The sequence below is a fragment of the Lontra canadensis genome, unplaced genomic scaffold (assembly GCF_010015895.1).
Source record: "Lontra canadensis isolate GAN:19392208 unplaced genomic scaffold, GSC_riverotter_1.0 scaffold142, whole genome shotgun sequence".
NCBI lineage: Eukaryota > Metazoa > Chordata > Mammalia > Carnivora > Mustelidae > Lontra > Lontra canadensis.
Genome location: NW_022631136.1, coordinates 1,292,881 through 1,316,469, shown reverse-complemented (window position 1 = coordinate 1,316,469; position 23,589 = coordinate 1,292,881). Strand labels below are relative to the sequence as shown.

At 46.9% G+C, this 23,589-nt stretch overlaps 3 protein-coding genes across 5 annotated transcripts; 1 reads left to right on the top strand and 2 right to left on the bottom strand.

Annotated features, from left to right (window-relative positions):
• Positions 1–212: 212 nt before the first annotated feature.
• SCNM1 (sodium channel modifier 1) lies at positions 213–2,644 on the bottom strand. Its single transcript, XM_032843523.1, has 7 exons — positions 2,418–2,644; positions 2,094–2,164; positions 1,772–1,860; positions 1,574–1,671; positions 1,366–1,454; positions 512–706; positions 213–378 (listed from the first exon to the last, which is right to left on the bottom strand). Exons 1-7 carry the CDS (start codon positions 2,613–2,615, stop codon positions 279–281), a joined length of 840 nt encoding a protein of 279 aa, XP_032699414.1. The 5' UTR covers positions 2,616–2,644; the 3' UTR covers positions 213–278.
• Positions 2,645–2,727: 83 nt separating this feature from the next.
• LYSMD1 (LysM domain containing 1) lies at positions 2,728–11,401 on the top strand. Its single transcript, XM_032843527.1, has 3 exons — positions 2,728–3,560; positions 9,529–9,893; positions 10,301–11,401. The coding sequence occupies exons 1-3, from the start codon at positions 3,381–3,383 to the stop codon at positions 10,437–10,439; spliced, it is 684 nt and encodes a 227-aa protein (XP_032699418.1). The 5' UTR covers positions 2,728–3,380; the 3' UTR covers positions 10,440–11,401.
• A 161-nt stretch (positions 11,402–11,562) lies between these two features.
• TNFAIP8L2 (TNF alpha induced protein 8 like 2) lies at positions 11,563–14,389 on the bottom strand. 3 transcript variants are annotated; one of them, XM_032843526.1, is made up of 2 exons: positions 14,303–14,389; positions 11,563–12,641 (listed from the first exon to the last, which is right to left on the bottom strand). In XM_032843526.1, the coding sequence occupies exon 2, from the start codon at positions 12,625–12,627 to the stop codon at positions 12,073–12,075; it is 555 nt and encodes a 184-aa protein (XP_032699417.1). In that variant the 5' UTR covers positions 12,628–12,641; positions 14,303–14,389; the 3' UTR covers positions 11,563–12,072. The 3 variants fall into 3 exon arrangements, with proteins under 3 accessions (XP_032699417.1, XP_032699416.1, XP_032699415.1); XM_032843525.1 differs by having other exon boundaries at positions 11,563–12,632; XM_032843524.1 differs by having other exon boundaries at positions 11,563–12,632; positions 13,779–14,381.
• Positions 14,390–23,589: the final 9,200 nt, after the last annotated feature.

Below are 23,589 nucleotides of genomic sequence, written 5' to 3'. Positions count from 1 at the left end.
AGAGTTAGCCAGGCTAAGAATGCAGATTTAAAATCCTGAAATGGGGGGCACCTGGATGGCTCAGTCAATTAAGCATCTGACTCTTGAGCTCAGCTCAGGTCTTGATCTCAGAGTCATGAGTTCAAGCCCCACCTTGGGCTCCACGCTGGGCACGCAGTCTCCTTAAAAAAAAATCTACCAGTGAAATCCTGAAAATGGACAAGGAAGCAGACTCAAGGAAACTTAGGCTCCCAGAGCCCATTGAAATTTATTTGTGAACTGAGAGGGGAAAGAGGCTGTCAATCTAAGGGGAGATCAGGGGGCTCCTCTTCATCAGAGTCAAACTCAACATTCTCATCTTTTACCCATCGACCTTGTCCATCTGGGATCCATCCAGAGCTAGAAATATCAGAGAAAACAGAATAGGTCATGAAAAGAGGCTTAAGTTAGTGCAGATAACATGAGAAGGACTGAAATAAAGAGACTCAGAGAGAAAAGAGAAAACTTGAGGAAAGTGATTCTCCATACTCACCTTCGAAGGGTGAGGTAATGATCCAGGGCTCTTCTTCTCGTGGGGCTCATGGGTGCAGGGGACGAGACAGTTGCTGACTCTTTGGCCTGTGGGCCAGTCCCGGGCATGGGTTCTCTAGTAATCTTCCCACCCTTGGGCTCAACCTCTGGGGGTGGCAAAGGGGAATGGGAGACAGAGGGACGAGGGGTTTCTGGTCTGGGTAGAGAAGAAACAACGTCTATAAAAGTGATAAAGGAAAAGGGCAATTTCCCTATGACTCCCAATCCCTTATAGCAGTACTTCCTAAACTGTGTTCCTCAAGATATTACTAAGTATCCTACATAACAAGGAATTTTGGAATCAAATGAATTTTTAAAAGGCTAGGTTATGGGGCGCCTGGGTGGCTCAGTGGGTTAAGCCTCTACCTTCGGCTCAGGTCATGATCTCAGGGTCCTGGGATTGAGCCCCGCATTGGGCTCTCTGCTCAGTAGGGAGCCTGCTTCCCTCTCTCTCTCTGACTGCCTCTCTGCCTATTTGTGATCTCTCTCTCTCTCTCTCAAATGAATAAAATCTTTAAAAAAAAAAAATTAAAAAAAATAAAAGGCTAGGTTAAAACTTTTGAGGGTTTTTTTTTTATCTTAAGACTTTGTAGAGACCTTTAAATATACTAACATTACTACTCTTCAAGTAGGATTACAAAGTGCCACTTCCAAAACTAAAGAAAAAAAAGACAAAATTCTCTTTTTTTCTGAAATACCAGTTAACATCTCAGGAATAGTAGTAGTATTCCTGAGAATACAGTTTGGAATACCATCAGTTTAGAGCCATCTATCTCCTCTGTCCCTCCCTACCTCTGGCTTTCCTACCCCACAGACCTGTACTTCCGGCGGCAGCAACTATTATAGTCTGGAGCTCTGTGCAGCGCACTTTGGGTGGTAAGTCGAGTCTGGGTTAACAGAGGAGCCTGGTATGGAGATGGGAAACAGAGTCAGAGTCTTCAGAGCTAGAAACATGTCAGAGCCCTTCAAGCCTAAGGTGTGCAGCAGGCCCACCTGAAACACACATCCCCCCCTCCCTGACTACCTCAGCCTTGGTCTCTGATCGCCTCAATTCATTCTGTTGTCTTGGACTCTGCTCCATTCCCTTTCCTGGCTGCTTCTTGCCATAGAAAAGCTGCAGGCCTGAAGACAGAGAGGAAGAGAATTAAAAAACAGAATAGCAAGAGTGATCTTCAGAGATTTGGAGGGTTTATTCTCTAACTCCGTCTTCCCTCCAACTTACTGGACAGATGTTTCTTGCCTGCACGGTGGGCAGTCAGCATGGCCAGGGTGTCCAGTACAGGTCGGTGGGGACAGATGGCACATGCAAAGCTGGGTATTAGGGGAGAACATATTTGGTTCTGGGTGAGTGGGGTCTGGTGTGTAGGTCCCACCTTGACCTAGCAATCCTTTCCAAAGCCAAACTCTGACGTCTCCCAATCTCCACCACCCAATCCCTCACTCCCCACCAAAGAATCCAGATACTTCCGCTCTTCCCCTTAATAACAAAATTTGATTAAGCCTCTAACCGCAGAACCCTGGGATTGATCACTCCTCGCCCTCACCGTCCATCCCGCAGCATCAGCGCCTCATCCTCTGGGATGTAACTGGCCAGCAGGTCCCCGACTCTTCGTTTCTACAGTGGGTAATGGGGCAGGATTGGCGGGATAGGAGGGCGGGACGGAAGGGAAACGACAGGGACCAGGATTGAATAGGAATACGGCCCATGAGAACAGAGATCACAGGGCGAAGAAGGGGGTCACTACCCAGCTCTAGTCGCTCCCTCCCGCGCCCACCCCCGCCACCGCAGCTGTTGCCAGAGCAACAAAAACAGCTCCTTCCCCCGGCAGTGAAACTGCTGCCGACGCTCTCCTCTCTTCTCCGCTTACTTTAAGCACATTGAGTTGACTCCAATCATCCCCTTCCCTCTTGAAAGACATTACGACTGACTCCCAGAAGCGAGCAATTCTCCTGAGCCGCGTCCCCCACTCCTTCCAGGCCACCGTAGCAAAAATGGGGCGTCTCCTTTTTCCTTTGGGTTTCTTTCCGGTTGGCCTCCTTACTTCCCTGGAAGCGCTTCCCTGCATTCACAGCGCGACTCGAGAGCCCGCCCACAGCCCGCCGAGGGAACCGCACTTCCTGCGCGATCCGGCGACCCCTGCACGCGCGGGGCCTTTTGGGATATGAAGTCTTTTTTCAAAGAGCTTGCCGCTCGGCTGCCTCCCGACCCTTGCATCTTGGCTGATTCGAGGCGTCCGGAGAGACAAGAACCTGAATGTGGAGACCGATTTTGATGCTGTGACGGATTTGATGCGGAGCGGGCCTTGGAGGATCTCTGAGTGGAAAGTGTACTACAAATTCTTTCGCGGCCTTCACGCGCCTCCTCCGCCGCCGACCGCCCACCAGGGGTGGGCCGGATTTATTCCTGACACGAGCCGGCCAGCCCCGGGACGGGACGGAGCCTGGGTGTGGGGGGTAACCCCCGAGGCCGGGGCTGCCAGACCTGGGGCAGGGTGGAAACTGAGCAGAGTGTGGAAGAAGGTTTACCGTTCAAAAGTCAGAGGTCAACGTAGCGAATTGTGGTGGGAGGGTCCAAAGTCAGTAGGGTGCTAAGGGTAGTCTCAGGTAGGGACTGAATATTCAGGGCGCAGATTTGTTGGAAGGGGGCTTGGAAGGCGGACAAACGAGAGCTCAGGAGGCGCGTAGTGCCAGGGGAGGCGGAGAATTAGGAGAGGAGGCAGGAGGGGAGAGGAATCCCCTGGTTATCCATTCCTAGACCTCAGTCCCGTCACTATCGGGCACTTAGCCAGGCCTCCCTTAGTTGCAAGCCCAGCTGTCGGCAGGGTGAGGAGATGGCTTCTCCCTCTAGACAGGCCCCCCTCGGGGGGTCAGGACTGCTGCAAGGGAGCAGGGCTCGTTCTTACGGAAGCCTGGTGCAATCTGCCTGCTCCCCGGTGAGGGAAAGACGCCTGGAGCATCAGTTGGCCCCCGGAGACACCCTGGCTGGACTAGCACTCAAATACGGGGTAACGGTGAGTCTTCCACAATCGGAATGCAGACACTATTTAGAAGAAATTTATTCTTCATTAGAACGTAGTGACCCTTCTAGGCAACTTCCCCAGAAATTTTCCTAATTGTGTTGTGGGCTGATTCACCTTTATCTTTTTCTTTTCCCATCTCAGTGTTGCCCTGTCTGGTTGGGACAAATCTTGTGCCACTATACCAGTGGAGAGGAGCTGCTTCTATTTATTCTGTCAGTCTCTATCCTAGAGACTTTACATACATTGGCCCATTGGTTTTCACATCCCTACCAAGCATACAATTATTGTCTGCTGTTTATGGGCGAAGAAACTGAGATCTAGATTGGCTAACCAATTTAACCAAGGTCAAATAACTAATGAGTGTTAGAGCGGGAATTAAAACAGGTCTGACTCCAAAGCTCATACTATTAACCACATAAAAACTTTTTAATTGCAAGTGATTGAACATTTACAGCAAACAATGGAGAGCTGGTTTCTAATTCTAAATTTTTATGAGACCAGAACTCTAACCACTCTAGTTTTAAGTTGTTGTTGTTGTTTTAAGATTTATGTATTTATATTGGGGGAGGGGAGGTGAATTGCAGAGGGAGAGGGAGAGAGAATCCCAAGCGCACTCACAGGCAAGCATGGAGCCCTCCCCAGGACTGTAAGGCCAGGACCTGAGCAGAAATCAAGAGTCCATCGCTTAATCGACTGAGCCACCCAGACGCCCCTACTTCTAAGTTTGTAAACTCGATCTCTTCTGGTTCTTTTTTACTCCTCAGCTCTGTGCCTTCTTTCCAGTAGGGTGGCCTCCATGGTACAAAACAGGCACTCTCGGGACGCCTGGGTGGCTCAGTTGGTTAAGCGGCTGCCTTCGGCTCAGGTCATGATCCCAGCGTCCTGGGATCGAGTCCCACATCGGGCTCCTTGCTCAGCAGGGAGCCTGCTTCTCCCTCTGCCTCTGCCTACCACTCTGTCTGCCTGTGCTCATGCTCTCTCTCTCTCTCTCTCTAACAAATAAATAATTAAAATCTTTAAAAAACAAACAAACAAACCAAAAAAAACAAACAGGCACTCTCTACACCAGGCATTTCAGGCCATGCATGTGGTATGTTTAATAGGTGTAAAAATACATTGCATTGAAATTGATGAGTTTTTTTCATATCATGTCAAATTTAGCCACCATTTCCTTTTTTTTTTTTTTTTTAAGATTTTATTTATTTATTTGACAGACAGAGATCACAAGCAGGCACAGAGGCAGGCAGAGAGAGAGGAGACCGATGCGGGGCTCGATCCCAGGACCCTGGGATCATGACCTGAGCCGAAGGCAGAGGCTTTAACCGACTGAGCCACCCAGGCGCCCCTCCTTTTTTTTATTACAATTTTTTTTAGCCAACATTTAAAAAAAGATTTATTTATTTATTATTTTAGAGAGAGAAAGTACGGGGTGGGGAGGGGCAGGGAGAGACGGAGAGAAAGAGTGTCAAGCAGACTCCCTCCTAAGCTTGGAGCCAGATGCCAGGCTCTATCTCACAACTCTGAGATCATGACCTGAGCAGAGTTCAAGAGTCAGGCACTCAACCGGAGCTGAGCTACCCAGGCACCCTAGCCAATATTTCTATGCTTGGTATTTTTGTTTGTTTGTTTGTTTGTTTTAAATAAAGATTTTATTTATTTATTTGACAGAATGAGAGAGAGGGAGGGCATGAGAGGAGAGAGGGTCACGGGGAGAAGCAGATACCCTGCTGAGCAGGGATCCTGATGTGGGACTCAATCCTGGGACTCCAGGATCATGACCTGAGCTGAAGGCAGTCGCTTAACCCAACTGAGCCACCCAGGCGCCCTATGTTTAAGCACTGTTTTAGACTTCCCAAGAGATAGAAACATAAATAAAATGTGTAGCCATTGGCCTCATGTAATTTGCAACCTAGTGAGAAATAAAGAGACACAGATAATGATTGCAGGTGACAGAATGTGATGAGTTTATAGAGGTATTAACAAAGGGTTGGAAATCAGAAAAGAAGATTAATTTGTATTTGGAAAGGGACTAGGAAGGACATAAGTATAGATTTTACAGAAATTTTAAGGGGCCTTGAAAGATTTAGAAGTTCCTTCCTGTAGCTCCTCTACAAACATAAAAGGTTATACCTTTTACATGTTTGTCTTTCCAATGACCTGTACTTTCCTTAAGGGACAGAACTTTTTTTTTTTTTTAAAGATTTTATTTATTTATTTTACAGAGAGAGATCACACGCAGGCAGAGAGGCAGGCAGAGAGAGGAGGAAGCAGGCTCCCCGCTGAGCAGAGAGCCCGACTCAGGGCTCGATCCCAGGACCCTGAGATCATGACCCTAGCCGAAGGCAGCGGCTTAACCCACTGAGCCACCCAGGCGCCCCAGAACTTTTTTTTTTTAAAGGAATTTTATTTTATTTATTTATTTGACAGACAGAGATCACAAGTAGGCAAAGAGGCAGGCAGAGAGAGAGAGGGAGGAAGCAGGCTCCCTACTGAGCAGAGAGCCCAATGCGGGCCTTGATGCCAGGACCCTGGGATCACTACCCGAGCCGAAGGCAGAGGCTTTAACCCACTGAGCTACTCAGGTGCCCAGAACTATTTTCTTTCAATTTTTTATCTCTGGAGTCTGGCATAGTCCCCATCACATAGAAGCTCATAGATGTGTTTTGAATGAATGGAAGCATGGCTAAGATTTCCACAGGTGGAGACAGGTAGGATAGGAAAGTGAACATTTCAAGTAGAGGCCATGGCCTAAACAAAGGAAGTGGATAAGAAAGTACTAAGTGGCCCCTCCATCCCAGCAGAGGCTCAGAAGCTATGCAAAGAAGGAAACCGTGCCACTGGTAAATCAGCAATTATTTATGGAGGTTTTCTTACAGCCCTGTACCTTTCTAAGTACATAAAAGCCCTGTAGTCTAGTGAAGGGTGCCAGGTTTTGGCCTCATTCTGCTGCTTACTAGCTGAGTGGCTGCATAAGTCACTGTACCTGTCTGGGACCTCAGTTTCCTTGCCATTTGTAAAATGAGGAAGAGGTATTAAATAATGGTAATTACTTGAGTTATCACCTACCTGTCATTAAGGAACATTTAGAATGTGCCAAGTTCTGTATATCATCTCCTATTATCTCTGTAAGATTTTATGAAGTGGATATAACTAGTCCCCAAATATTTAAAGATAAGGAAAGTGAGGCTTAGGGAGATAACGTGCTACAGACTACAGGTCTACTTTGTAAAGCTAGGATTCAGACCAGGATACCTCATTCTAAAATCCTCACTTTGAACTGCTCTGTTAAACTAACTAGATTCTAATGGCCTTTCTAGCTCAGCCGATGGCTCAGCAGCCTAGGACTCCTCTGGGGTTTGGCTTTGGTTACATCCTTTTTTTTTTTTTTTTTAAGATTTTATTTATTTATTTGACAGACAGAGATCACAAGTAGGCAGAGAGGCAGGCAGAGAGAGAGGAGGAAGCAGGCTCCCCACTGAGCAGAGAGCCCAATGCGGGGCTTGATCCCAGGACCCTGGGATCATGACCTGAGCTGAAGGCAGAGGCTTTAACCCACTGAGCCACCCAGGTGCCCCTGGTTCCATCCTTTTTAAAGGGGGAATGATGTAGTCTTATATGGCACTTCTAGGAAATAATAAAGGCACCAGAAAATTCACAGAAGTCATGGCATCTTGGAGGTAGGGACTTAGGATATTAATCTAGGCAAAATAAAATTTATAGCATCAAAGTGCTTTGCAAAATAAAGGTTAAAAACTGCAAGCCAATTTTAACTTTTTTATTGTTCAAATTAATCCAGTTTTATTTGAAACACTTTATATATAGCATAAGATTTTTACTAACATACTACATTGGTGGTTTCTATATTTTCTTATCTAGTTTATTTACTCATAAAGCGTTAATGAACCTCTGCTGTGTGCCAGGTTTGTGTGATGCTGAGGAGTGCCTTAGGATACAGAAACAGCATCCCTGCCCTCAAAGGACTCACAGAGTTTGGGCAAGACAAATATGCAAAGAGGTGAATAACAATATAATAGGGTAGGTATTATATGGCAATATTTACAGTATACCTTGGGAGCCCTGGAGTAGGTAACACAAAGGGAGTGATAGTTGATGAGAAGAAGTTTTCTCAGCAGAGAAGGGGATGGTGGAGAAGTATTTTAGGTAGATAAAGACACGAAGGTGTGAAAAATCCTAAAATATTCAGAAAAAAAAAGAAAAGTTCAAGATGGTAAAATGTATAGATGGGAGAAGAAAAGAGATAAGGCCAAACTTAGGGGGATAGATTGAGAACCCTTGAAATGCTAATTTGAATTTTATCTCTGAGCCAATGAAAAGTCATAGGGGGTTGATAAGCAGGGTAGTAGGTTGATCAGATTAATTTTTTTAGAAAGATAGATGTTAGCAAGGTGGAGATACATAGAAATGGAGAGAGGACGACCAGTTAAAAAAACAAAACAAAACAAAACAGTTACAATACCCAGATGAGAAATATTAAGAATCTGTTCTAAGGTGATGGTGGTCAAATGAAGGTCAGACTGGACAGGGGAGATATTTTTGCAGCATTTTTATTGACCATTTGGGCACAGGTGGTGAAAGAAAAGAGCAACTTAAGGATGGCATTGATATTTCTACCTTGGATGGCAAGTGGAAGGTAATGCCAATCACTATGTCTGGTGATGAATAAAATAGGTAATGAATATTTGGTCAGTGAAATTATTAATATCAGTATGAAAAAGCATGCCCAGAAGGAGTAAAAAGGCCCAGAATTCCAGTTCTCGCTTTGTCATTAGCTTGCTGGATAGTCTTATGCAAGTAACTTAACCTCTCTGAGCCTCAGTTCCTTCATCTTTAACAGAAGTTCTTAAAGTGCGGTCTAGGGATCCCTAGGAGTCCCAGAGACTCTCCAGGGATCCACAAGGTCAAAACTATTTTTTCATAGTAATGCTAATAAGGCTTTGTCTTTTTCATTCTCATTCTCATGAGTGAACTACATTTTCCAGAAGCTACATGACATTTAATATTATAGCCCATTAAATGTAGAGGCAGATAGGAGAATCTCCTGTGGTCTTCTGTTAAGTCAGACATTTAAGTGACGTGCAAAAATGTAAAACAGTGCCTCTCTTTTTGCTCCATTTGTTGTTATTTTGGAAAATAGTCCTTTTTCATTAAAATATTTTATGTTAACATGTAATGGTTATTTTTTTTTTTAAGATTTATTTATTTTAGAGAGAGCAAGAGCAAGCATGGGGTGGGGGTTGTCAAGGGAGAGAGAGAGAAGCTCCAGCAGACCCTCTGCTGAGCAAGGAGCCTGACCTGGGGCTCAGTCCCACGACCCTGAGATAATGACCTGAGCTGAAATCAAGAGTCATATATTTAACTGACTAAGCTACCCAGGTGCCCCTGTAATGGGTTATTTTATTTTAAGATTTTTATTTATTTATTTGACAGAGAGAAAGCAGGAGAGCACAGTTGGGGGAGTGGCAGAGGGAGAAACAGGCTCCCCGCTGAGCAGGGAGCCCAACACAGCTCGATCCCAGGACCCTGGGATCATGCCCTGAGCTGAAGGCAACCGCTTAACCAGCAGAGCCACCCAGGCGCTCCTAATGGGTTATTTTATATAAATACACATTTTTCAGTTTGTTCAGTTTTAATTTATAATACTTTAAATGTTGATAGCTATAACCTCCATAAATGAAAGCTTTTTTCCTCAATAGTTTTTAATAATGTAAAGGGACCCTAACACCGAAAATTATGGTAACCGCTGATCAATAAAATAGGAATGATAAAAAAATAAATAAATAAAATAGGAATGATACTAATATCAGCCCTTTGTATTTTAGCTTGGTTGTGATAGGGTCACATAAGACTCTGTACAGTCACTTTAAAAGGGATGAGATACTGAACAGGTAGAAGATTGATCATTCTTACTGTCATTAATTGTGGTGACTTTTTTTTAAAGATGGAACAGATTAAGCGTGCAAACCGCCTTTATACTAATGACTCCATCTTCCTGAAGAAAACCCTCTACATCCCCATCCTGACAGAGCCCAGAGACCTGTTCAATGGTTTGGATTCTGAAGAAGAGAAGGATGGAGAGGAAGAGGCCCAGTCAAGTAAGGATGAAGTTCCGCCACACAGAGCTGACAGGAAGAAACAAGAGACAGGCTCAGCACGTGCTAACGGGGAGGTCCTTCCCACAGCTGGCCAGGAACCCCCAACTCCCATCCATGACCTCTCTGCCTCTGATTTCCTTAAGAAGCTTGATTCACAGATCAGCCTGTCAAAGAAGGCTGCTGCCCAGAAGCTGAGAAAGGGGGAAAGTGGGTGAGTCTTGAATGGTTCCTTTTAAGCCCCTCCGCAGACTTCTTCATCCTTACAGCCTAACCTGACCCGTCACACAAATAAGCAAGCGCAGTGTCAGCAGAAACGAGGTAAAGCCTTTCACCCTGTCCCCCACTGTGGGGGGAAGGGTCCCAACAGCAGAGCCAGTGGCTGCTGGGATGGGTACAGCAGCAGGAAAGGGTTCTTCGTTCTCATTGGGGTAAAATAGGTGAGTGTCATTGTAGCTCCGATGATCATGAAGGAGCATTAGGGTGAGAATTTATCAAGAGGGTGATGAGACTCCATCTCTGAGCGAGCAGCTCATGTACGTTAGGGGGGAGGACAGCTTCCCATGAGTCCTTTCTCAGGTTCTTCCCCTGACCTGTCATGCCTCCTTTCCTCACCTGCAGGGTACCTGGGGAGGATTCAGGCCTTCACTCAAGCTCCCCTCGGATGCAGCAGCGAGCAGTCCTAGGGCCGGTGCCTCTGACCCGGACCTCTCGGACCCGGACGCTTCGGGACCAGGAGGATGAAATCTTCAAACTCTGATGTCCCCAGAACTGATTGAGAAAACAAGATGTTGAAGGAGCAATTTGAGCGGGGAGAGGAGCCTGAGGTGAAGCTGAAGAACAAGGCTTCCCAGCCTACCTCCCTCCCTCCTGCCTCCTTCCCAGCCTCCAGTCGATCTAGAGTTCCTTGGCCTGGGGCAGCTTTATTGGGGATGGGGAACAGAACCCTCTTCAGTTCTTGGGCTGAATCTAGAACTGTCTTTTAGATTCAAAAAAGGCTCTTTTTACATCCCTGCTGCCTTTCCCATCCCCTTTACCATTCCTTGGCCTTAGATCAGGGAGGCAAGGACTCCCCCAACCCCTGCCCCCTCCCCGTTTCAGACTGTATTACCTAATTTATTTGGTGCTATCTTGAAGTAGTATTTATTTGCTGTATCTTACTGTTTCCCTCTTGTAATGAAGAAAGAGGATTTCTGTATCTCTGGAGTGAGGGGAATCCGGGAACAGTGAGCCAGTGACTTCTGGTTCCCCACTTTCCCCACCTTCTTAGGCAAGCATGTTACTGAGGATGGGGCAGTCCGTGATCTAGCCCTTCTGCAGAGAATAGCAGATAGTGCTGGGCCTGTCCCCCAATCTCAAAGTAAAGAATTTGGGCTCAGTTTTGACTAACCAGTTCATAACTTTTTCATAACTCTTGCTCTGAGGAAAAACAGCAGTGTAGGGACTGGAACTCTCCATGCTACCAGTTCGCCCTTCTAACCTGCTCCTCTGTTCAGCCTATGCGAGGCTAAGGGATGAAAGAAGAATTACCTTGGAGTTTGAAGAGGACAGTTGGGGGACACTTTTTGTTGTGGGAGTTTCTTTGTTACACTCCCTCCCCACCAGAGCCTGTTGATCTATGCCTTGCTCCTCACTGCATATTTATTTGCAATTTGTAGCACTGATCTGCAGTACAGTTGGTTTTTTGGGTTTTTTGTTGTTTTTGTTGTTGTTTTTTAGTTTCTTAAGCAGAAGTAGGTAAGGAGACCCCAGTGATACTTGGAAATATCAGTCTCTCATAATGGAAATGGTGAGAGGAGAGATGAGTGGTGTTTCTCTATCTCTTGCCTCTGTGATGGTAGTAAGGTATAAGAAGCTGGAGAGATTAAACATTGAGCCCTGTGCATGTTTTAGTAGTTTTATTTCCCCTGTGAGACTCTCCCCTGCCCTAACCCCTTCTTCTTGCGCTCTGGAACAAAGCCTCTGGTATCTGTCCAGGCTCTGCCTGGAGCTGGAGGTCTGGGATCCCATTCCCCCTTCTGTCTTTAGTGTCCCCTGAAGGGTTAGATGAGCTATGCCCTCTTCCCCTGGTTCACCAGGGAGGGGGGCTTCCCTGTTTCAAATGTCCCTTGGTTGGGGGGAGATAGAGATCCAAGTTTCACTTCGTCTTTTTTCAGGCAGCTTTGCTTCCTGTCCCAGGGCTGGAGTGGGAGAGGCGTCAACACTCAGCTTTGCTGCTTCTCCACCAGCAGTTTGGGGGTGGGGTTGTCTCAGAGGCAAAAGCACTCTGAGGAAAGACTGAAGCCTGAGGCTTGAAAAGCATCAGTGCACCAAGCAGGGCAAGAGAGCCCTTTCGGTGTCACTTTCTCAGTCTGGCCACGCGGCTCAGGTGGACGGCCCTGGGGCCTGGGCCCTCAGAGCTTGCCCTCATCCAGAAGCTTTCTGAGCCCATCGCAGATCTTGGTCCGGTGCTGAGTGAAGTCTGGCCCATAGAGGGCCGTGAGGAGGCCGGCGTCGGAGAAGTGGTCGAACACATGGCGGATGCGGCCATGGGACTTGGGCGTGAGGTGGCGCGCCACTAGCTCCAGCAGCAGATCCCGGCACTCGGTCAGCAGGCCGGCCAGTACTGCCGCCTCGAAGGTGAAGTCCACCTCGCCGAAGCTGAGCGCCGTCATGGCGCCCTGGCGCAGCTTTTGGCGGAAGCTGGCGGCCAGGTCCAGCTCACCGGGGCCGAAGCAGCCGCTGCGGTGCAACACGGCCACCTTGACCGCCACCTTGATGAGGTCCTTGAGCACCCGCTGTGCCTGCGGCCGGCTGTGCGTGTACTCTTTGGAAACTCGGTAGAGCTCATCGAGCACCTCACTGCTCGTCTCGTCCATGAACAGATGCGCCACAGAGCGACCGGCCATCTTACTCAGGAGCTTCTTCTCCGCCTGCAGTGCCAGACTCTTTGAGCTGAAGGACTCCATAGTTCCTGGGGGAGCAAGAAGGGGGTGGGGGGTCTGTGGTCAGTCACTGGAGGGAAGGCCACAGGCTTCCTTAGAAAGACAGCAACGGCTTTTCCCTGTCTTGGTTTCTATCTCATTGTCATCTTTCTCTGCCATCTTTTTCCCCCCTGAGCCTCCTCAGTCTTCTATGCCTTGTTCCCATTTCTTTTCCTGTGGACCTGGAGGAGATCTTGAGCTCCACCCCTCCCAGCAGGGCAGTGACAGCTTTGGGCGGGGAGGGGGGGGGGGGGGGGGGCCTGAGGGCATACAGGGTGCTAGCCCCCACGAGTGCAGCCCAAAGGGGAAGTTAGTTGGCTGCTGCTGGCCTACAGGGTAGAAGATAAGGCTTACCTGGCAGCTAGTTCTCAGAGCAACCATGGCCGCCACTAACCAGGGGCTAGACATCTATAAGGTGTGGCTGTTACTCTCCTTGTTTTACAGCCAGGTAAACTGAGGCTTGCCTTAAATAACTGACCCAAGGTCAGATGCAACCCTCTTCCTGACTCTGGAAAAGTCATTGGCAGCTCGTGTGCTGTACTGCCTTTAAGAAAGTGAGTGAGATGAGGGTCCCAGGAGTGCGGATAAAAATGCTCACTCACATTTATGGAGAACCTATGTGCCAAGTTGCTTTATGGGAACTGTCCCAAGTCTTCCCAACCCTTTGTAAGGTAGGTGTCCCCATCCTGCAATGAGAATACTGACGCTAAGAGAAATCAAGCAACTCGGCCAAAGTCACTAGGAAATTATTAAAATGGGCTTCCAACCACAGAAACCTTCCCCGGAATGCTTCCATTGGGTTGCTGCGGACTAAAGAAGCATGAGACACCTCTCGGGGGTGGGGGGGGGACAGGTGATACTGGAGGCCCACAGTCTTCTGCGGGGACCGAACCAAGGACCCTCCTGGTGGCACATCACCACCGCATATCCAGGGTGCTCTCCCCATGGTCCTTGCCCGCGGTTCTGCTTGTTTTGCTTCTTACTTCCCCCTCCCCTGCTCTGCAGGATGTGGCTGTTACCACAGCGAGGAGCAGCCTCGCCCTCTCCCCCAAACCAAAATGGGAGTCTGAAGACACAGGGGAGATGGGCACTGTGGCGGGAAGGGTCTTCCCCCGCCGTATCAGGCCAGTGCTAACCTGGAGCCTTGCTTTTTGCTCCTGGGCTTGCCTGGGGTTTTCTGGACTGGGCTCCACGACCGGAAGAGGAGATTGCTCCATGTGAGCCTTCCTTCCTCCTTGGCCTTCCTGTTACCCAGCTCTTCATTGCACCCATGGTTTTCTCACATCTGGTCCACTGTCCTGTCCCTTCTGCTTCAGCCTCTCTTTTTCTCTTGCCTGGGTCCTGCCCTGTGATCCTCTAGCCAAGCTCTTCCCCGGCCCTTATGTCTACCTCCATGTCTCCTACGGTGTCCTCACATCTCTCAGTACTCTGTCGCACACCCATATCACCCCTGTGCCTCCACCCTGCTTCTCTACCATCCCAAACCATGTCCTCCTTTCTGAGGCTGCCCCGGGGCAGGCTGAGCTGGGCATCTGCTGGGGACCCAAGAATTCTGGCAAGGGAGTCTCACAACATGGAAGGCTCAGGCTGACAGAGCTGGGACTCTTCTGCCACCATCACCCCTAAAGCCTGTACCCTTCTGTCACTGACAGCCCCTCACCTGCCTCGTGCGCTGGGTGCCAGTCTTGCCTTGGAGGTTCCGGGAGAGCTGACAGAATGGAGAAGCTCCTAAGTGAGAGGCCCTTTGGCTTGGCTCCACCCCTCAAGCCCCGCCTTCCTACCCTGTGCTCAACCTCCGGTTCATCACACTGTCCCTAAGACCGCCTGTGGCCCAACAACCTCCTAGAAATGCAACAAAGGTCAAAAGGAATAGCAGTCTGCAGGAAATCGCCGTGGTTTTGTGAGGTTAGGAAGAGGGATTGCACATCCTCTGCACTCAAATTGTTTGTCTGCCTCTTTATTTCCTTGATACCCAGTTCCTTGGGATCATCTTACATTTCTGTGGTTTTGGGAAGGATGTGAAGTACGAACCGCTACGGTGAGGTCAGTGGGAAAAGTTTGGGCCAGAGGTCAGCAGACGTGAGTATGTTCCTGGAGTTTCCAGGGAAGGGCGGTGCTTGGGGCAATAGTACCTGAGCACAGGCTTCCAGTGCCTGTCTGGGTAACGGAAGGCAGGGACTGTTCCTGCCCCCAACTCTAGAGAGCAAGGTGCTGGGGCCACAGCAGCCAAACCAGATGTGACCAGCAGATGTCAGCAAAGCACTGATGCACTAGAGGCAACAAACCTGCTTCCTCTGCTTTGTAGCTGCTACAGGGATGCAGAAACGAAGGTAAGTTATAGTTTCTGAATGAGGCCAAATATTTACCATCAAGAATCATCCTTGGGGCCCCAGGGTGGCTCACTTGGTTAAGAGTCTGCCTTCAGCTCAAGTCGTGATCCCAGGGTCTCGGGATGGGCTCCCTGCTCAGCGGGGAGTCTGCTGCTCCCCTCCCTCTACCCCTCCCTGCCATGCTTGGTTTCTCTCTCTCTCTCTCAAATAAATAGATAAAATCTTAAAAAAAAAAAAAAAAAGAATCAGACAGCCTTGTCAGGGAGATAAACTTAAGCGTATGTAACTACAATGCAAGTCAAATGATGTCATTAACTTAATAGAAATTAGAAGATTAGAATAAAGGGAAGTTTAGATTATATCTGATACGAGGGCTGAAGAGGCAGAATGAGAAGGGTGGGTTCAACTATCTACTAGGCAGAGATGGGGAAGAAGTGCTTCTTCTGACGATGGGAATTAGCATAAGCCATTCAACAAATAAAGGTAATGTGGGAGGGGGGGTGCCTGGGTGGCTCAGTGGGTTAAAGCCTCTGCCTTCCGCTCAGGTCATGATCCCAGGGTCCTGGAATCGAGCCCCACGTCGGGCTCTCTGCTCAGCTGAAGGCCTGCTTCCCCCCACCTCCTCTGCCTGCCTCTCTGCCTACTTGTGATCTCTGCCTGTCAAATAAATAAATGAAATCTTTAAAAAAAAAAAAAAGTAATGTGGGGCATACTCAGGAAGTGCTGATTTATTCAGTATGTCTGCAACCTGGGCTGTTTGAGAAAGAAGTGAAGGAAAAGCAGATCGTGGTAAGCTTTAACAGATTGCTCAAGCATTCCCACATCTGTGGGCAGTAGGGAGACATTCGGCATTTCGGTTGATCAAGGGAGAGATATCAGGAGCTCAGTGGGAATGGGTGTGAGGCTTCATTAAGTTTTTAGCTGTGGGAGGGCCTGCTGGATCAGGGTTTAGCTTGCTTCAGCACAGGTTGAGGCCAGATCTCAGGCTTTGGTAATTTTACAAGAAGCTGCAGCAGAAGGGGAAGAATTGGAACCATTGGCGGGCTGGCAAAAGTTGAAGAGTAAACTGAAGTTCAGAAGTAGAAGCCATCCTCACAGCTTGGACGCCGCAATCATGGGTTCTGCCTCTTGGAGATAGTGGTCGAGTCTTGGCCCCTTCCTTATTCCCATCTCTCACCACAGGGTCTAGACCCAAGTGGCCCTGATACAACCTAGACTGGGTAATGCTGACAACTCTTTTTTTTTTTTCCTGACAACTCCTTTGAGGAGTGTGGTGGTAAGAGGATGAAGAGCAAGCTACTTTCCAGGTAACTTAAGGGGGTGGGGAGCTGGACTGAGAGAGGGACATTTTTTCTTTTTTTAAGATTTTATTTATTTATTTGAGAGAGAGACAGTGACAGAGAGCATGAGAGGAGAGAAGGTCAGAGGAAGAAACAGACTCCCCGTGAAGCTGGGAGCCGGATGCAGGACTCCATCCCAGGACTCCAGGATCATGACCTGAGTTGAAGGCAGTCGCTCAACCAACTGAGCCACCCAGATGCCCTAGAGGGACTACTTATATCTTGGGGTTTGAGGACATTTGTAGGCTGAGCGGAAGGAGCAAGTGGAGAGGAAGGCTTCCAAAGTGCAAAGGAGAGGGAATGGCTGAGGAGCAAGGTGTAGGGGCAGATGGAAAAGAGTGGACTGGAGTTCCGGAGAGGAAAGTGAGGAGAGACCAGAGCTCGTATTTGTTGAGTGCACTCTGCCTCATGTTATAACTCTCTGGTACTCTTATGAATTAAATGTCGCCGTATCCTGTTTGCTGATGGGAAAAGCCTGAGGCTTTGAGAGGTTAGATAACCTGTCCCCAAATTCTAGAGCTAGTTAAGTGGCCGACAGAAGGCCTTGTGTGATTCCCCAACCTGGGCCTTTCCTGCTCATTACCTCATGAGATTATGAGGAGTGAGTTCGACTTCATAATGAATGTGGCATCCTCTTCTGATGAAGTCACTGATCCTATGTCCTCCGGGACAGTCGTAGGTGACACTGCCAAAACAACAGGGATGGCAAGAGTCCTTTTTAAAAGAAATGTGCGATCCAATTGAAAAGTAAGGGAAGTGTGAATACAGGAAGATGCAAATACAGTGATACTTGCTGACTCCAGAATGCTGCTCCCAATTCCTTATGCACTGACGTCCTGGCTTCTCCTTGAGTCTGCCCCTTGCTCTCAGCTCTGTCTGCTCGTTGTACGGGAGATGTGTTGCAATTCTCTCGGTTCCTCCAGTACTCACCCTGTGTGCTTGCTGTCCCTCTCCTTCCACCTTGTCCTGTGTTCTAGACTTTGCCACTTCTTGTTTCTCTGCCTGGAACACTTCCCACACACACCTCTTCTCTTTCTACTCAGCATTCAGGTCTCAGCTGGGTAGTCAAATGGGTGGAGCCATCACGAGGCCCTAAATCGTATTAGACCCCTCTGATACATAGTCCTTTAGAACTGTCTACCTCCCTCTTAGAATGACTCCCTTTGCTATAATTTGTGACTTGATTAACTACATCCCCACTAGCCTATAAACTCCAGGAGGGCAGAGCTGATGCCTTAGAGGCCACAGAGTGCCTGGCACACACTGTGCTCAAGCAATATTGGCTGAAAGAATAAATTCAAAACGCATCCCAGAACCAGGAGCTAAGGGGGAAATGGTAGCTACATAACAGTCACAGGTTATATTGCGCATTTAATTCATTCACGGGGAAGTCTTTCTCTTTTTTTCTCTTAATCTATACCCATTTTGAGTAACCTCTGAACCCACAGCATATAGTTAGCAGCAGACTGAAAGAGGAAAGAGGAGGGTGCTTGGGTGGCTCAGTTGGTTAAGCAACTGCCTTCGGCTCAGGTCATGCTCCACAGGGAGTCTGCTTCTCCCTCTGACCTTCTCCCCTCTCTCACTGTTTTTCTTTCAAATAAATAATTTTTTTTTTTTTTTTTAAAGAGGAAAGAGGAGCTTTTGAACAAGAGCACTGATAACAATGAAAATTCACACAGATCAGGGTGCCTGGGTTGCTCAATCTGTTAAGCATCCGCCTTTGGCTCAGGTCATGATCCCAAGGTCCTATGATGGAGCCCCACGTCTGGCTCCCTGTCTGTGGAGAATCTGTTTCTCCCTCTCACCCTCCCCCTGCTCATTCTCTCTCTCTCTCTCTCTCTCTCAAATAAATAAATAAATCTTTTTTTAAAGAGAGAAAATTCACACGGATCAAAAGAGGGGACTAGGAAAACAAAAAAGGAGACAAATGAAAACTAGCTTTTGTGGCCATATAGAACAGGAGCACATAGTATTAACCATGTATATTCTAGACTTTGGTATCCTCGCTGTTTTCCTGTACAATTAAGTTCACAGTGTTTCCTCTGAGTAAGGAAACAACTGGTTAAGTGATGGCACCTTACATGTGTGAAACATTTTTGGATTTATGAAACATTTCACCTGTATTACTTTACTTGAGCCTGTGAGGTAGGCAAGCAGGGAAAGTGACCACTCACAGATGGCAGATGCAGCCTTAGAGAGAAGTGATTTATCCAAAGTCATACTCTACAGCTCAGTCTAGGTATTAATGACCCAGTCGTGGTCTTACCGCTATATATAATCCACAGGAAATTAATAATACCTTTTTGAATAATCCCTATTTGAAACACTTAAAATGAAAAAAAAATTTAAAGATTTTATTTATTTGTTTGACAAAGATCACAAGAAGGCAGAGAGAGAGGAGGAAGCAGGCTCCCTGCTGAGCAGAGAGCCCGATGCAGGGCTTGATGCAGGGTTCAACCCAGGACCCTGGAATCATGACCTGAGATGAAGGCAGAGACTTTAACCCACTGAGCCACCCAGGCGCCCCTTAAATGAAAATGTTTAATTAGATAAACTTAATTGGATAAACTTCAGTTATCTGGGACAATATGCAGAAGGGAACATTCCTAGGCTTCTGTTTAGCTGAAATTGCATCATGGTTAAGATCAGTACTCTCAAATCATTTTAGGAAGAGAGAGTTCAGTGTCATTTGAAGTAGTCAGGCAAGACTTCAACCTGACATAGCTGGAAGTAGTTCACATCTTTGATGCTTTTATTCCTTCCTCCATGCACCAAATGCCAGGCATCATGACTAAGTGCTGGAAATACAAAGGTAAAAGACAAGCTTCCTATCTTTACACTGAGTGGTAAAAACCTATGGAAAATCCAAATGGAAGTATCCAATAAGCAGTTGTAAAAGTGAGTTTAGAGCTTAGGAGAAAGACCTAGGTTGAATAGGCAGATTTTATGAGGAATACATAAGTCTTTTTTTTTTTAAGATTTTATTTATTTATTTATTTGAGAGAGCATGAATAGGGAGAAAGGCAAAGGGAGAGGGAGGGAGAGAATCTTGAGCAGACTCCATGCTGAGCATAGAGCACATCTTGTGGCTGATCTCACCACCCTGACATCATGACCTGAGCTGAAACCAAGAGTCTGACATTTAACTGACTGAGCCACCCAGGCACCCTGCATAAGTCACTACTGTAAAATTTGGTGTGGGTTATCTTGACCAGTGAGAATGTGTAGAGCAAGAAGAGATGGCTAAGGACATGACCCTAGGGAACACCAACATTTAAGGAGAGTTCAGAGAAGGCTGAGAAAGAGAGGTCATACGAACAGAAGTAAAGTCATTCATTCATTTAAAAAATACATATTAGGGCACCTGGGTGGCGCATTCGGTTAAGTGTCTGATTCTTGGTTTCCACTCAGGTCATGATCTCAGGGTTGTGAGATTGAGACCCACCTTGGGCTCTGGGCACAACGCAGAGTCAGCTTGAGATTCTCTCTCCTCCCTCTGCCCCTCCCACTTGTGCTCTGACTCTAGTCTACAGTGAGTAAATAAATATTTTTAAAAATTTTTTTAATTAAAAATATATACTTATTAACTTCTTAGTTTCTGTCAAGAGGAGCTACCCAGGAGCCAAAAGAGGAGAGCATTTCAAGGAAGGAGGGGTTACTGGGATCAAACGCCATAAAGAGGGCAAAAGGATAAAGACAGAAGAGTTGTTCACTGAATGTGAAAGGGAGGTCATTAACAGCCTTGAGGGGAACAATCTCAGTGGATTAATAGGGATAAAAAATAAGATGATTGAGAAGTGAATGAGAATAGGGAAATGGGTACAAAGAGTATAGGTGGCTATGTAGTTCAGCTGTGAAGGGAAGAAAGAAACCGAGTGATAGTTAATTACAGACAAGGATCAAGGGAAAGTTGAGAATTTTTTTTTTAAGTACACGAAATCCTTGAGCATGTGTAGATACTGAGGGGAAAATGTCAGTAGGAAAAGGAAGGTTAAAAATGAAGGAGAGGGGGGATACCTGGGTGGCTCAGTTGGTTAAGCAGCTGCCTTCGGCTCGGGTCATGATCCCAGCGTCCTGGGATCGAGTCCCGCATCGGGCTCCTTGCTTGGCGGGGAGCCTGCTTATCCCTCTCCCTCTGCCTCTGCCTGCCATTCTGTCTGCCTGTGCTTGCTCTCTCTCCCTCTCTCTCTCTGACAAATAAATAAATAAAATCTTAAAAAAAAAAAAAAGAAGGAGAGGGGTGCCTGGGTGGCTCAGTGGGTTAAGCCTCTGCCTTCAGCTCAGGTCATGGTCTTGGGGTCCTGGGATCAAGCCCCACATGGGGAATCTCTGCATGGCAGGGAACCAGCTTCCCCCTCCCCCTCTGCCTGCCTCTCTGCCTACTCGTGATCTCTCTCTCTCTCTCAAATAAATAAAGAAAATCTGAAAAAAAAAAATGAAGGAGAAAGGGGCAGCTGGGTGGCTCAGTTAAGCACCTGACTTTTGCTTCAGCTCAGGTTGGGCTCTCAGGGTCCTGAGCTCGAGCCCTGAGTTGGGCTCAGGCTAAGGTCTGCTTGTCCCTCTCCCTCCGCTCTTCCCCCTGTGCCTGCTCTCTCTCTCTCGAATAAATAAATAAAAATCTTTTATTATTATTTTTTTAAGATTTATTTATTTATTTATTTGACGCACAGAGAGACACAGTGAGAGAGGGAACACAAGCTGGGGGAGTGGGAGAGGGAGAAGCAGGCTTCCCACAGAGCAGGGAGCCCAGTGCGGCACTCGATCCCAGGACCCTGGGATCATGACCTGAGCTGAAGGCAGATGCTTAATGACTGAGCCACCCAGGCGCCCCCAAAATCTTTTTTTTTAAATGAAGGAGAAAGGATTTGAAGACATGTGGAATAAGGCGCCAAAGTAGGAGATGGGACAGATTTAGGCGACCAATGTGTTAATTGTGAACACCTGCTATGTGTCAGGCACTGTACTTAGTGCAAAATGCAGAGAGACAAGCAACACAGCCTAGCTAGGCCCTGTGTGCACAGAGCTGGTGGTAACGTGGGAAGGTGAACCTTGGACAGGCAACATGGGTGCCTCATTTACTGGGATGACAGAGATGAGAGGATGCAGCTAAGTGCATCTGGAGAGGGCCCAAGTGGTTGGTGGAATTCTCACATTACTACTGTTTTCTCTGAAGACTCATGTGGGTTCTGCTGAGATAAGGGAAGAAGAAGTAAGGAAGAAATTTGAGGAATGAGGTGGAAGTTTGAAATAACTACTTTTAAGGATTGGGAGAGGGTGATTTTCTAAGCTTAGAGACCCTGAATTTATTAAAGTCTCCAATCTGTGGGACTGTGGGATTTTTCTCCACAAGACATTGAGGAGTAGAACAGTCTCATTTGGATTTGTCCTTTGAAGGAGTTCATCCCTTTCTTTCCATACCCAGTGCCGCTGTCCTTACCTGACTGCCTCTGTCCCCATATCCTCAAACACCCTATTTTCTTGCTAGTAGGTTTCCTTGTCTTCTTGCTAAAATAAAGCATTTTAACAAATAATAACATTATTCGAGAACTTAAAATGACATCCTATTCCTGTCAGATTATTTTAACCTACTCACTTTAGTGTTCCAGGCCTTCCATAATTTGTCTCCCTTTTCCTTTTCCTCTGCTTGCAACTAGTGTCTTTCTTATATTACTCATACCCAGCCTTTTGCTATCCATGCTTCAGGCTCAATGCTTACCAAGTACAAACTTTTGTTTAAGCTATGTTACTCTTTGGAACATTTTCTCCTTTCTTTTGCACCAAGCCAACTCCCACCAAAATTCTCCCATCCCCCAGGATAAAATGTATCCAACATCTTTCCTTGCAGTCATCATGAAAAAGATTTATAGTTTTTTCTTCATTTAGAAATCATACTCAACCTTTTTTTTCTTTCTTCCTTTCTTGAGACTTAGTATTGCCTTTTAATCATTTAGTGCATGTAAGTTTTATTTTAACTCAAATAGATGGTCATTTTCTCCCCCCACCCCCCCGCCCCGAGATTTTATTTTTGGATTGCCTGGCTGGCTAGGTTAGTAGAGGATGCGACTCTTGATCTCAGGGTCATGAGTTCAAGCCCCACACTGGGTGTGCAGCCTACTTAAATAATAAAAATAACTAATTAATTAAAAACAAAGTTTTCTTTTTTAAAAGATTTTACTTATTTATTTGCACACACAAAAGAGAGATAGCAAGAGAGCATGAGCAGGGAGGAGAGGGAGAAGCAGAGAATTCAATGCAGGGCTTGATGCCAGGACCCTGGGATCATGACCTGAGCCAAAGGCAGACACTTAACCGACTGAGCCAGGTGCCCCAAAAGATTTTATTTTTAAGTAATCTCTACATTCAGTATGAGGCTTAAACCCACAACCACAAGAGTCACACGTTCTACCTACTGAGCCAGCCAAGCACCCCAATGGCCATTTTGTTTATTTTTTCTTACCTTCGAGATTTCATTTTATTTTTAAATATTTTATTTATTTGAGAGAGAAAGAGCAAGGACAAGCAGGAGCGGGGCAGAGGGAGAGGGAGAAGCAGACTCCCTGGTGAGCAGGTAGCCTGACAAAGGCTCCATCCCAGGGCCCCAAGACCAGGACCTGAGCCAAAGTCAAACACTTAACCTACTGAGCCACACAGGCACCCCTTTCTGTGTTTGTTTCTATGAGTTAGTGGAATAGCTACTACTCTTAAACTTAAAGGGATGGCCTTTGTATGGTCATCATTTGTATAGACTGTGTGCCTGGTGACTTATGCTGGCTGGCTGGCTGGCTGGAGTTGTGGCTGTCATGGGCTGGTGGTCTTGGGGCACTCCTTCTTGGGGCTGCCCTGGTGGGAGAGTAGATGGTCATTTTTTTTAAAGACTGGGACCACATCCCACAGTGGATTGTACCTCAAGTAAGTGCTTAATACTTACTGGATGGAACCGAGATTTTAGTTGGGCCCTAAAATTTTAAATAAATTACACCCCAATTGGGGCACCTGGGTGGCTCAATGGGTTAAGCCTCTGCTCAGGTCATGATCTCAGAGTCCTGGGATCGAGGCCCACATCGGGCTCTCCGCTCAGCGGGGAGCCTGCTTTCTCCTCTCTCTCTCTATGCCTGCCTCTCTGCATACTTGTGATCTCTCTCTCTCTGTTTCAAATAAATAAATAAAATCTTAAAAAAAAATTACACCTCAATCTCCATTCACTAATCTATTTAATGAGCATATAGTTGATTACCTAAGTCCTTGCTAAGAGCTGGGGAGATTTCTTTCAACCTCCA